General features: G+C 31.2%; 1 protein-coding gene across 3 annotated transcripts; it reads right to left on the bottom strand.

Moving 5' to 3' along the window:
* Positions 1–5,320: 5,320 nt before the first annotated feature.
* LOC111709309 (zinc finger protein ZFAT) lies at positions 5,321–13,300 on the bottom strand. Of its 3 annotated transcripts, none has more exons than XM_023482942.1 (8): positions 13,131–13,300; positions 11,988–12,039; positions 11,700–11,814; positions 8,338–8,912; positions 7,197–8,109; positions 6,673–7,134; positions 5,946–6,046; positions 5,321–5,689 (listed from the first exon to the last, which is right to left on the bottom strand). In XM_023482942.1, the coding sequence occupies exons 4-6, from the start codon at positions 8,864–8,866 to the stop codon at positions 6,960–6,962; spliced, it is 1,617 nt and encodes a 538-aa protein (XP_023338710.1). In that variant the 5' UTR covers positions 8,867–8,912; positions 11,700–11,814; positions 11,988–12,039; positions 13,131–13,300; the 3' UTR covers positions 5,321–5,689; positions 5,946–6,046; positions 6,673–6,959. The 3 variants fall into 3 exon arrangements, with proteins under 3 accessions (XP_023338710.1, XP_023338711.1, XP_023338712.1); XM_023482943.1 differs by having other exon boundaries at positions 6,673–7,162; positions 7,225–8,109; XM_023482944.1 differs by having other exon boundaries at positions 7,197–8,106.
* Between the last annotated feature and the right edge of the window lie 1,498 nt (positions 13,301–14,798).

Raw genomic sequence — 14,798 nt, 5'->3', positions numbered from 1 at the left:
ATTTAAAAATATTAAGCGCTTATTTCTAGCTGAGGTTCAGATGGACTAATTTGCGAAATATTGCTTGATTTTAGCGTGAGAGCATGCTCATCTTAGTTTTTAGTGTTATCAATCATTCTGAGTTCATGACACTTTTCACTTTTTTAAGAATTTTATCAGATTATCTCATTATTATTGGTGGTTTCGTGGGATAGGGATAAACAAAGATAGAGTTATGACTAACGATTTTCTTTTCAAAAGTAAAAAAGTAGGAATTAGTCTCAAACCCCCTTTCATTTTTTTACGAACACTCCCTTTAAGAAGAAATATCAAGGATAAGCATTAGGAGGTAGCTTGGATGACAATGTGGCTCGGACGAAGAATTATAGTGGCTGGCCTTCCAGTCTTCGATGAACCAGAGTAGTCCAGATTTATGCTGTTTAAATGAATAATATATAAGATATCTAATTACTTAACTACCCAAATAGGTTCAGGGCAAAAATAGTAATGTAGAAATACCAAATATAAAAACTAATCAAAATTTATATAAATATTTATTTTTTAATGAATTTTATGTGTATAATTTTAGTTTGAGTTTCGTCAGCTATCAATGTCAGCACGGACATAAGCTCTCAAACTATCAATGCCAACCCACTGGGCACCATGTCGTCAGCTATCAATGTCAACAGGGACACAAGCTCTTAATCGATCAATACCAAACCATGATGGGCACATTGAGGAACAAATTACCTCCCTCATCGTAATCAAAGAGAAGTATATTCCAACTGATGTGTATTTAGAAATCTATGTTACAAGTTAACATTAATCGACATAATTACTGTATTATGTCGATATAAATATATATGTATGTACAGCGTAGTTTAAGTTTAATGTACATATTTACAAGATTATCGCAGATATATATAAGCGTAGTTAGGCTAATCACAATACATGTTTGATCATGTTACATAGTTGAATTCTGCCAATTTAGCACCATCATGTCGCAAAGATATAAGGCCGGATTTAAAACTTTAAGTTTACGGATATTAATCAGTTCTTTACATAATTAACAGAAAAAAAAACAATATGAATTGTTCAACTTACAAGTACAATACCTATATGCCATACAAATAAAAAATAAACAAAAAATATGAACAAAATCATTTCCAGCTTTTTAATAGAGATTGTCTGTAAAATTATTTATCGCTGGTCAAACATGAGATTTTACTTACGATTTTAGTTTTTCAATCTATATGAGATACGTTATAATATACATAGCTTGGGAATGGGAACCCAGCTTTGGTTGAATACTGAAGTCCGCCCACTCAACCGAGTTCTTGGAATCAAATTTTGAGATTACTACTATATTTCAGCTATTCAGGGTTTCTAACGCAGGATTGGATTTTAATGACGACCTAAAACTCAATAATTACTTTTTAACAGACATTTTTTTGTCCCCAGGACTAATTCTGAAAACGTATCCACCGTCAAAGTAGTAGTTTTGAACGTCAAATTTGCGCTCAAACTCAGGATTTACAGATCTTTAAAAGTTTAATATGTCTCAAATGAATCCGAAGTTTTCCACTACAGGGCATACTCAATTCGACTACCTTGCATTTAAGCTTGTATTGTATAAAAAATAAATAACAAATATTATGAAACATTGACTGTATAATTTTTCAAAAAAAAAATATATAGGCAGCATTCCATTATTGCTGTAGATTTATGGAAACGACATTTTATAAATTCAATCGATGTCTTCAAAGTTCTGGGTTTAACTGTAGGCGTCAGGCGTCTAGTAGTATTACAATGTGCAGTGCAAATAGACTCTAGTACAATAGATGGGTAATGTTGAGCCGCTCTACTTCCCATCCGTCCTATAGCCCATCCGCTATACTGCCCATCTGATCTACTCCAACATCTGACCCAAGTAACAATTTTGCGGAAATTCCCAGGAATCTTTCCTGGGAATCCNGATGGTAACGAAGAATGTGTAAACTCTCAGTACAGCTGTATTCTTACGTCACAAGTGTCAACTCAGTTTTTGTGTCCGACAAAATTATTTATAATAGTGATAATTTTAGAATGAAGTGTTATCTTACAGTGAAATAAGTGCAATTTTATGTGTTCTTTATTTTCTGTTTTTACAATTTTTTATCTAGTCTTGGAAAACATTTCAACTAATGTGAGAAATTTTCGTTTTTCTTTTTATATTTGACACTTGTGACGTCGTGGATAGTTGGTCCATTTCTCTATTTCACCTATTGTACTTTGGTGCAGTGTAACATCAAATACAATTCATCATAGCTTTAATTGCTTTCTATTCCATTGTTTTCTGGTTAATGTATGTATACAATTTTTATATTAGTCGTTTCTCGAGTTCCAAAGCTTCAAAGTGAAATTTTAATAGTTGTAGTGTAGACAATGAGGTAGATTAGATAACAATTAACATCAAATTATTGCATAAAATAACCAGTTTCATACTCAAAATTATAAAGTAAAATTGAACGAGAAAAAATATTTTAATCTAAACTGACTTTTTTTTTTTGTAAACAGTGCTTTATTTTGACAGTTGAACACCTTAAGCAAAGATTATTACTAAGAGAATTCCACAATGAAGTTGCATATTAAATGGCTATTTTTTTACAATCACCGAGATTTATCCTGTTAATGGGGCTAAAGTTATAATTTGATTCTAAAAGTCGTCTTCCTATTTCAGAGTTTTATATTAAATTGTTTAGACGAAATGTCAATAATTTCAAGCAATATGATTCTACAGAGTAGAGATGTCAACGTTTTGATTTTTCTAGATTTTAGCTTTCGTTACGATAGTGTTCATCAAAAGTATTAACGTTTGAAACTTTACGTTGCACATTATGAAATTTTATGGCATAGAGTAACGTTACGTAATGAATTTTCTGCATTTGAATATCTTATACAACGTTAAGCTTTAGTAAATGTTAGCGAAAAAAAACAGTAAGCTCCGTTACGCTTTTGCATTTCCCGTTTTAAAAAACTTTCCCAACGTTGTCTTAAAGCTTATGTAATATAACCACAATTTTTTTACGTTCCACTTTCATGCAAGGTAAATATTTTCAGAGACCTTACGTTACACTTTCACTTGGTTTAAGATCTAAAAGATGATAAAAACTATGCAACTTAATGCACCCAGGCGCGTAGGAGGGGGGGGGGGCGGTACCCCTGTGCCCCCTAGAGCCGGAGGCAGGCTATAATTTATTAAACTAACATATATATATACAGATTTTTTACTTTTCTTTTCAATCGACAATGTCACAATTTGTCCATTTTATGATTATTTCTCAAATTCTTTCTTAATTACCTCAATCTTATTTACAATATTTTTTTCGGGGGTTTTATTTAAAATGATTGGTAATTATGGTCAGATGACTAATAGTCAGCCTTCAGGTAGATTAATATAGATTTCAAACTTTTTTTCTCAATACCGGTTTTTTTAGGGGGGTGCACAATGCACATCAACCGTTAGGGGTGCACAAAAAAAAATTTCGAGGCAATAAGTGCACCCCCTAGGCTTAATATCCACTATGCGCCTGGGAAGGTAAAAGGAGATAAAAGAAAATGGAGAATGTGAGAAGAGATAGAATAGGTGATTGGAGAGAGGAGGGGAGAAGGAGATGATAGATTAGGTGATTGGAGAGAAGATGAGGGGAGAGAAGGGATGATAGATTAGGTATTTATGTCTTTTCTCTGTATATAAACAGAATATAGTTTATATACCTGGACTTGTTTTGTTCACCATAAAATACACCAAAAAGACACATTTTGGGTGTTAGTAATTTTATAGAGTTTAAAAATGATTCCTTTGCTTGAAAAAACTAACTTTTTAACTTTGTAAATTTATCACTTAACTCCATCACAGCTAACTAAATCAATAATCACAGCATCATTAAAAATTATATTTTCACAAATAAACGACTCAATCTACATATTCACCAACTCTTTTAAGCTTTAATTTTTTGGGATTTGCTTGCACAAACATTTCAATGATTTTCTCAGTAGAGAGCTCAGACAGCCTATAAGGGTGTAAGGCTATAAGTGCAAGATCGTTAAGTCTGCTCTCCGTCATAGTACATCTTGTGTAATGAAGTATTCTCTTTAGAAGGCTAACACTTTTCTCTCCTTGTATTAACAATGAATTTAGACAAATCCTTAGTCTTTGTCATTGTCAGGTGTTACTTTTTAAACGTAGTTTCCAGGGGTAGCAAGAGGACTACTGCCCCCCTTGGTACGCCACTGTGCCTGGCCTGAGGAAGGGAAATGCAAGCAGATGTAAAATTAAAAGAGCCTCCCCCCATGGGTGCCCCCCTTGAATGTTGCATTAGTAAAAATAAAATCAGTTAAAAGAAAAGATCTAAATGAATAAAAATAGGAGTGATAAGAAATAAGTGAATGAGAAACGATAACAGGAGGAATAAAATACGACATTTGAATTTCTAAAATAAAGATTTAACATTTATATTTAATATTTTTATTTATTTAGTTACTATCTTTATTGAAAAAAGTAGAGAATGAAAATATTTAATTTTTTGCATTACCTTGAATTCCAGAATTTTTCAGTACATGCATATTGCATATCCTCTTCATTTGAAGGAGTAATTACTTCATCCTTGATAAAACCCATCTCCTCCTTCATTTCACACTTTTCCTTATTTATATCTTCTCTCTGTATATAAACAGAACATGTGTTCTCTTACTATAGTTTGAGTAAAAAAAAATATTTCCATTTACTAATAGCGCTGATTGAAGAATTCATATCTCTAATTGGATAATGAGATATATAAAGATTAATATAATAGATGTTCCCGCCATACTATTTCTATTGGTTCAGAAAAGACAACAAACACATGACTGAACCCTGATTGGATCAGGGCTAATGGACTCAGCATGGATTTTACATTAGAGGATGGAAGGATTTATTTTTTCTTAAAAACTGTCTCTTCTTTCATCTCAAACTCTTTCAGATTAATTTCTTCTTTAATTGTCTCTGAAAACCTTACTGGATTTTCAAAAACAAATTAAATTAAATAAATTAAGATGGGAATGGAGAAAAATCAGGAAAAGAAATAGGAAGTGAATAGGAAGTGAACATGTTTGTTTGTTTCAACAAAAAAAATAATTTACCACAAGGGATAAAAAAAAATACTGACATCTACAGAATATTACTCGGCATTTGAACTTATATAATATTGTCTTCCATAAAAACTGTTTTATTCAACTCCAACAATATAATTTAATATGTCTTAAGTTGGGTTACTGTTTACTCCATACATGCTTCATTATCTGTTGTGCCTCAATCAAGAAATAAAGCAGAATTATGATTTATTCTGAAAATTTGTAAAAAAAAAAAGGAATTACAAAAGAACAACATTAGGTATTAAAATTGTTTTTAGGTGCACACAAATTAAGAGAGAGGGGGGGGGGTAAATCAATCATATGAATTCATCCTATCAGAAATTGTTTAACTCTATACTTTATTTCCATCAAATTTTTTCAGTCCAAAAGTTCTGTCCTCAACTTCCTCTAATTCTTTTCACTACTGTTTCCATTTTTGCTGATTTCCTTATTTACCCTTCTCTTCTTTGTATCACCATTGTCTTCACTGTCTCTACTATCCCTCTCTGCCTTTCTCCTCTCCTTCTTCCTTATCCTGTCTGCTATTCTAGACTTTGCTCTAAAACAAAGAGCATTTGAAAAAAAATCATTCTTGGAAATCAAATGTCTCAAACCATCTCTTAAATTCCATTGCTTTTGTCCTTCATTTATAAAAGTATATACACAAAAAAAGTACTGAAAATATCCTTAAGCAGGGAAAAGCCTTAGGGTGACATAAAGACAAGAGGGAGGAGAGAGGGGTTTTACAAATTTTGATGATTTTCCAAGAAAACGTATATACCTGAATTCATGAATAAAACAAAACATATGGTTACCTGTAGAACACAGAGTAGATATATAATTTAGCTGCTCGTCTTACTCCACCAAAAGTTGCAAGTAGTAGATTGCAAAGTGTTGGACATACTTGTCTGAACCTCTAAAATTGTAAACAATAAAATCAAAGTGAACAATATTAAACATACATGAACCTCCACTTTAATGTTCCCAACTTTCTGTACTTCCATTTTCAATTGTCAATTAAAATATTAATCAAAAAATAGGGGTTTTAAAGGAGCTCTTAACATACTTACAAGTGACTCCTAATTTAAAGAATTTTAGGGTACTGTAAAGTTATGTCAACAATCACTTTAATTACAATCTTAAAGGCTGCTTTATTGATTGAAAAAAGGCATGATTTGTTTCTAATGTGGTAAAATTAATTCATCTCTCAAATATCTGTATTATAATACATGCAAAGTGGTTTCTTACCTCTGCTGTTAAGTCATTGCATTGCACAGTATTTACAAAATAAATAAAAATTCTTCTTAAAGATTATTTAAGATGTAAGCTCTATTAAATAATTTTGTTTCTATTGAGGATTGAAAAGTAAAAAAAAGTTAGTTTTTCATCCTACTCCACTTTTATAACTTAAAAGATAAATGAAAGATAAGTTTTTGTCTAAAATTAAAGATGGTAGTTAAGTTTTAAAATTAGTTTAGTCATCAGAAATATGACGTGGTTATTGCATTGTTTTACATTTGCATGCTTGCTAACTATTTTTACCTTCATTGTTGCTTAGATTATGTTTCTCAGTTTTCTTGGCCAAGTTGCTATAATATTGCATATAATTTCAAGAAAAAATTAAGGATTATGTTTTCTTTTTGTATGTCTTTTAAGAGCTTTTGCTTGTGTTGCAGCATATTAATATTTATCCCACAGATATATCACTCCTTCATGTTTTCTATGATTACTTGAGTTCTCACATTTATCAACAAGATATCTCACTCCTTTATGTTTGTTTTCAATATGTTCTGTGAGATGTCTTCGTTGCCAAAATATTGCATTTAATTTTAAGATAAAATCAGGGAATGTTTTCTTTTTGTATGTTTTCTAAGATCTCCTGCTTGCGTTGCAGCGTACTCACATTCAACACAAGGATATCTCACTCCTTCATGTTTACTCTCGACATGTTTTCTAAGATCAATTGCTGTAGTTGCAGCGTACTCACATTTATCACAAGGATACCTCACTCCCTCATGTTTACTCTCAATATGTCCTCTAAGATACCATGCTGTTCACAAGGATACCTCACTCCCTCATGTTTACTCTCAATATGTCTTCTAAGATCACTTGCTGTAGTTGCAGCGTACTCACATTTATCACAAGGATATCTCACTCCCTCATGTTTACTCTCGACATGTTTTCTAAGATCACTTACTGTAGTTGCAGCGTACTCACATTTATCACAAGGATACCTCACTCCCTCATGTTTACTCTCAATATGTCTTCTAAGATACCTTGCAGTAGTTGCAGCGTACTCACATTTGTCACAAGGATACCTCACTCCCTCATGTTCACTCTCAATATGTCTTCTAAGATACCTTGCTGTAGTTGCAGCGTACTCACATTTATCACAAGAATACCTCACTCCTTCATGTTTAATCTCAATATGTCTTCTAAGATACCTTGCTGTATTTGTAACGTACTCACATTTATCACAAGGATACCTCACTCCCTCATGTTTAATCTCAATATGTCTTCTAAGAGATCTTGCTGTAGTTGCAGCGTACTCACATTTGTCACAAGGATATCTCACTCCTTCATGTTTACTCTCAATATGTTGTCTGAGACGACATGTTGCGGAAGCAACGAACTCACAAGGATATTTCCCTCCACCCATTTTCCTCTTTTTTCTCCTTGAATCCCTCACTCCATCATGATTAATCTCAATATACAATTTAAGTTTACTTGCACTAGTATCAAGGTATTCACATTTACTACATGAATAGTGCCATTCTTCATGTTTACTCTTTACATGAAATTTAAGATCACGTGCAGTAGATCCATTGTACTCACACATATCACAGGGATATACTTGATTTTCATCCTGTTTACTCACAATATGTTTCATCAAGTGTGAACGCTTAGAAGTAGAATATGCACATTCATCAAAGTTGTATAGAAGTTCAGAAGGATAATCATTGCTTGCTGACCCATCTGCTGAAAGTAAAAGAGAACTAAAATTTAAAGATTAATATACTATCAGAGCTCAACTCACCTTTAATATTATTTATCTTTTATCAATCAGAGATAATGGTGAATACATTTTTATTAGATTATTTTTATAGAGATTGTGGATCTTCCTTCAAACAATGTTTTTTTTTTAAATTTAGAAAATAGTTAATTTCATTATTTTATTGAGTAAAAAGAAATTGAAAAATTAAAGACCTGCATCTCCAATATTCTCCATCTTGACATCTTCTCCCTGTACATATACAGTACATGTATCAAGTACCGTAGAAGGAGTAATTACTTCATCCTTGATAGAAACTATCTTCTCCTTCAACTCACACTCTTCTATCTTTATTTCTTCTCCCTGTATATAAACAGAACATGTGTTCTCTACAGTAGAGGATGGAAGGATTTCTTCTTCCTTAAAACCTGTCTCGGATGGAAGGATTTCTTCTGCCTTAAAACCTGTCTTTTCTTTCATCTCAAACTCTTCAACCTTTATTTCTTTTCCCTGTATATAAACAGAACATGTGTTCTCTACAGTAGAGGAGGGAAGGATTTCTTCTTCCTTAAAACCTGTCTCTTCTTTCACCTCAAACTCTTCTACCTTTATTTCTTCTTCCAGTATACAAACAGATGTGTTCTCTACAGTAGAGGAGGGAAGTAGTTCTCCTTCTTCTAAAACCGTCTCTTCTTTCATCTTAAACTCTTTTAAGTTGATTTCTTCTTTAATTTTCTCAGACATTCTTTTGACGGCGGCGATTAGGGGGATTCCACATTTGGGATCTTACCTAGATCATTTCTTATTTATTTATTTAGTACATAAGTAAATGCATATTTTCATTTCTAAATATAACAAATTTTAGTGAGGGACCTGGATTTGCACAAAAGATGGTTGTGAAAAAATAGCTCCCAACTTAGAATTAGCTTTTTTTTGTCATTTAGCGTTAAATGTTAATTCATTCTCACAATCATGAAACTAAGAAATTGCTTATTTTTTTAAATAGATTTTTTTAACCTGAACTTTTTAAAAATTCTCATTTCCTATTCTTTTATCAGGGGCGTAGAAACGGAACAGGGGCCAAAACGTATACATTTAAATATTTTTTGATGTCAATAAATCACACTTATTTTAAAATTTTAGGTCTGTCAGAATGTCAGGATATGAAAAAAATGCCTAACAAAATAGATTCAGCATGCAAGATTTTCCCCGATATGGTTCTGACATCTGAGTCCTGAAAATGAAGAAGAATTTGTCCATTAACACAAAATCATCTCAGGAAAATAAAGAAATTCTAAAAAAATATTTAATATCTTATAAAATGATCTAAAAAACACTTTCAGGGGCGTCAAGGGGAAAATATCTATCAACTCAATTTCAGATTTAAATTTTCAATATCATAGAAATTAGTAAACTTTGGCAATTTTAAACCTAACCATCTAAAAAGAAGAATCTTCAAAGTATGAAAGATCCAAAATGCACAATTTTCATCAAAAGGAAATCCTAGAAATTCAAAATCAGTAAACACCCAACACTTTGATTTTATTTTTTAACAAAAGGTAATTTTTAAATAAATTTTTAATTTTTTAAAACCATATTATTCTGTAAGAATAGTCTTCGATATCTTAAAAATCCAAAATGCTCCAAGTTCCTCGAATTCCAAAATAAATTAATACCCCCACTCACATATCATCTTAGATATCATCTCAGATATCATCTCAGATATCATCTCGCTAAAACAAAGAAAATAATAAATTCGGATTATTTAAACCAAACCATTCTTTAGGGATCACCTTTAAAGACTTGAAGATCCAAAACGCACCATTTTTCGTAGAAAAGGGTGCGTAGAAATTTAACATAACTTTACACCCCCCTCTTGAAAGTCATTTGTCAAACGCAGAAAAAATAAAAACTTTCAGTTATTTAAGACACTCCATAATGTAAAGGATGGTATGGTCTGGCAAAATTATAGATTAACATTTTCTTTGATTTTGACAAATGAAATACTAGAGGGGAATGTTCAGTGATATTGAATTTCTAGGCACGCTTTTCGATAAAAATTGCGAATTTTAGGCATTTGAAAACACTCCCCACATGCATGATGGTATGGTGTTACATTGTCAAATATTTCTTTAGTTTTCGCAAAAGAAATCCATTAAACATAAGAAATCCAATTGGAGTGTTTTCAGTGATATTGAATTTCTTTCTATAAAAAAATTGTTTTTTTTTCTTGGATCTTTAAGCTATTAAAGATACTTCCTCAAGGAAGGTATGATTTAGAAAGATTTATATTTTCTTTGTTTGTGTCAGGTAAAATATAATCTATTTAGTGATATTAAATTTTTCTAAAAAAGGTGCATTTTGGATCTTTTACCTTTAAAGACACTAACTAAAGGATGATATGGTTTTAAATAATTTGAAATCATTATTTTCTTTGATTTGAGAAATTGAATTTCTAAACTATGTAAAAATTAAAAATTAAAATTAAAAACTATGCATTTTGGATATTAAATGATTAAATCTATTGAAGGCTCCAAGCTTCACACTTCTTAAAAGGTTGGATAATTAAAAAAATTATAAAATCAATATTTTCTTTTTTTGTCAAAAAAAATTTATGTGATGTGTTGAGCGATATAGAAATTCTAGGTGCCCCTTTCGTTAAGAATGGTGCATTTTGTCAGAGTTTACTATTTACTATAGTATTATTATTATTATTAAAGGACAACCCATCATTCAATGAAATAGGTATTGTAAATAAAATCTGGAATTGAGATATAAAATAGATTTTTCACATGACTCCCCTGAAAAAGTATTTTAATTATTCTTTTTTAAAGAAACTTTAAATATTTTTAATAACTTTATTTTCCTTTCCTGATTTGATTTTGCATCAATGACACCGATTCTTAGTCTTTTTCATGAGTCTGTTGCAGATCAAACGATCCTCGGCACAGTTGGCTTTTTCATGAGTCTGTTGCAGATCAAACGATCCTCGGCACAGTTGGCTTTTTAGTCCGTAAGTCTTACAAGGCTTATCTTGCATGCTGAATCTATCTTTGTTAGGCTTTATTTGCATGGCCTAAAATTCTAAAAGACCTAACATCTTAAAATAAGTATTATAAATGGACATGAAAAAATATTTATAAGAATACCTCTTAAGCCTCCTGTTCTCTGTCTACGCCCCTGATAAAATAAGGGGAAAGAATTGAGCATTTTCCCTGTTCCTTATTGATTTAAAGAATACAGGGGCAAAGTTATTATCCTTTAACTCTATTATTACAAAAGTTATTTCAAATTACTGAATACTGGTCCTTTCAGGTTAAAATATAAGTGAACAATGTAATTCTGGGAATTTATTCAAATCCTCCAAGAATGTGGTATAATATTATTATGCGTAGGAAGAAAGTGTAATAATCAAAATTATTGTTATAATATCAAACAATAATATTAATATTAATTATAACAATAATTTTGATTATTACACTTTCTTCCTACACATAATATACTATTATAGGGTATTAATTTTACATATAATTTCAAGGATTTTTATCATTATTCAAATAGATTTTCAAAACATTACCTTGTATTTCAGTATTTTCCATCTTGACATCTTCTCCATGTACATATTCAGTACATGTTTCTTCTACAGAAGAACTAAAGGATTCAAGGGTTTCTTCCTCAACCTCTTCTATAATCTAAATATCTTCCATTATTATTTCACCATTCAAATTTCCTGCCATTAAATACAACGATTTTGTTTCTTTTTTTGTAAACAAATTTCTTGTTTAATAAATGTAAACGAAATAAGAACTTTATAAGAATTGAACACCCCTCCCCCCCAAAAAAAAATGAAAATTTATTCAATTACCTTTTTCATTTTGGAATTTGAAGGCACTCTTCGGCTGATATTTCTCTGTTATCTGAAAGAAAAATAATTTATTAAGTAAATAACAAAAACATAAATATAAATTCAGATTCGATCTCGTTTACTCATTTTGAGTCTTGAATTATATATAGGGTATACCGAATCACCTTCAACCTATATAATAGATTTTACAATCACATTTATCACAAGAATATCTCACTCCTTCGTGGTAACTCTTGCAATGTCTTTTGATAGTGATTTCCTCTGTTGCAGTGTGTCCCATTTCTTACAGAATATCTCACATATCAATTAACTCTTCTTTTTATCTTTTTTCAATATTTTACGTCCATTGCAGTGTAATCACAAGGATATCCTCAATCCACGATGCTTACTCTTAATATGGCTTTTCAGAGAACCAGATGTAGTAGCAGCAAACTCACAATTATCACATGGATATCTTGCGCCTTCATGTTTGCGCTTAATATGTTTTCTTTAACTACTTTTTTCATTGCAGCGTACTCACATTTATTACATGGATGTCTAACTCCTCATGATACGCTTTCTTAAACTAATTTCTTCTGTTGCAGAGTACTCACATTTATAACATGGATATCTTGCTCCTTCATGAATACTTCCAATGTGCCTTCTGAGACTACTTGCTTGAGTTGCAGCGAATTTAGTCACATTTATCACAGGGATATCTCACTCCTTCGTGGTAACTCTTGCAGTGTCTTTTGATATCACTCGCCTTTATCGGAGTGTAGTCAAACTTGTTTCAAGAACATCTCACTCCTTCATGTTGACTCTCAATATGTCCTTTAATATTATTTTTGGAATCAGCAGCGTACTCACATTTATCACAAAGATAACTCACTTCTTCATGACAACTTTTAATAAGTCTTCTAAGATCCCAGGTTGAAGTTGTAGCATATTAACATTTATCAAAAGTATATCTCTCTCCTTCTAATAACCTTTTTAATATGTCTTCAAAAATCCCAGGTTGTAGTTCTAGGGTACTCACATTTATCACATGGATATCTCACTCCTTCATGTTTACTCTCAATATGAGTTTTAAGAATACATGCTCACACTTATCACAAGGATATCTCACTCAAAGATCTTTTACTTTAGTTGCATTGTACTCACATTTATCACATGGATATACATACGACTCCTAGTTTCCTCTTCTTGGTTATCTTTGATCCAAACAGCATAGAATCCTCTTCATTGAGAACTATTTCACCCAGTGCTTATGATCCGGATCCGTTGGATCCGCAAAAATATGCGGATCCACGGATCCAGATCCAAGGGGCAAAATATCAACCAAAAACTGCAAAAAAAACTGTTTTACTCCTAAACCCCAAATCTGAACTTTTGAAAAAAAGAGATATTATAAAAATTTCCACATTTCTGAATGGTTCATTAAGTTTTAGGATAAAAACAAGCGAAAAAAATGAAACAAAAAGCTTGAAAATTATTTTTTGTTAAAAAAATTCAGTAAATCTAAAAGAAATGATTTGGATCCGGATCCATTTTTTCCAATGCGGATCCAGAATCCGCATCAAAATTAATCTCAGTATTTTCCATTTCAACATTTTCTTCCTTCCAGTACATGTATTCTCTACAGTACATGTATTCTCTACAGTACATGTATCCTCTACAGTACATATATCCTTCACATTAGAGGATGGAAGGATTACTTCTTTAAAGGGGCAGACCGGCAATGTAAAGTAGTTAAACTGAGTATGCAGTGTTATGGGCAAATTCTTTAGGATTCATTTGAGACATATAAAACGTTTCCACGATGTATAATTACTGAGTTTAAATGCATGGTCGACGTTCAAAATCATGAATTTGAGTGGGTACGTTATCAGAATCGGTTTTTTTCATTTTTAAATAACGACGACGAAAATAAAGTAAAAATTATACAGTAAACTAATTAGATGTTTAGGAGCATATCTCTCAAAAGAAATTTGTCAATAAAACAATGCTAGAATCAATTTCATCAAATTATATTAAATTTCTTATTTTCTATGAATTTATTCGCAGATATCTACAAATTCTTCAAATGTCGTCTTTTCAATAAAAATTCCAGAAAATCTTTGTGCATAATGAGAGATTATAGAAACTAACAATTAAATAACATTACTTAATTTTGATGATAAGATTAATTTTTATTTTCTCAACCCGTTCCTAAACAACTAATTAGTTTACTGTAGAATTTTGTTGACAATTTTGTCCGTCGTAATTTAATAATTAAAAAAAAAACTATTTTGAAAATTTATCTACGTAAAGGTACGATTTTGAACGTCGACTTTGCGCTCAAACTCAGGATTTACAGATCTTTAACAAGTTTTATGTGTCTCAAATAAATCCTAGAGAACTTGTCCACAACACTGCATACTCAGTTCAACTACCTTACATAGACGGTCTGTCCCTTTACTCTCAATATTCTCTACTTTCATTTCTTCTTTTCTCATATTTCCGACCATTCTCTCTGAAACAATTACTTAGAAAGTATTTGGGTCAATTGAATGAAATTCAAACACTTTCCTGATTTGTTACCATGGTTGAACAATTATATTACATATTCTATAGTTTCATTTTTATTTAGAAATCTCAGAAAAATCAATCAATTTAAAATAAAAATTCGGGAAATTATAAGCTTTACAATCAAACGGAGAAAATGGTGGCTTAAAAAACAACATTTAACAGTAAGGTGAAAATAGAGAACGAAACACCCTTCGAGCCCATTTTTAAAAGAATTAGTTTTAGTTTGAAAATCTGTTTTCTTTTTGGAAAAAAAAACTTTAA

Source organism: Eurytemora carolleeae, unplaced genomic scaffold (assembly GCF_000591075.1).
Source record: "Eurytemora carolleeae unplaced genomic scaffold, Eaff_2.0 scaffold315, whole genome shotgun sequence".
Taxonomy (NCBI): domain Eukaryota; kingdom Metazoa; phylum Arthropoda; class Copepoda; order Calanoida; family Temoridae; genus Eurytemora; species Eurytemora carolleeae.
The sequence above is the reverse complement of the archived record's forward strand: the minus strand, read 5'-3'. Positions and strand labels throughout refer to the sequence as shown.

What these genes read in the sequence shown, in the direction of transcription:
- LOC111709309 (XM_023482942.1), bottom strand. Translation starts at nt 8,866, where the DNA reads ATGTCTGAGAAAATTAAAGAAGAAATCAACTTAAAAGAGTTTAAGATG. An exon ending in GGAGAATATTGGAGATGCAG is followed by an intron (nt 8,110 to 8,337) that starts GTCTTTAATTTT and finishes TTTTACTTTCAG; the next exon opens with CAGATGGGTCAGCAAGCAAT. An exon ending in AGTAAACATGAGGGAGTGAG is followed by an intron (nt 7,135 to 7,196) that starts GTATCCTTGTGA and finishes TGAGGGAGTGAG; the next exon opens with GTATCCTTGTGATAAATGTG.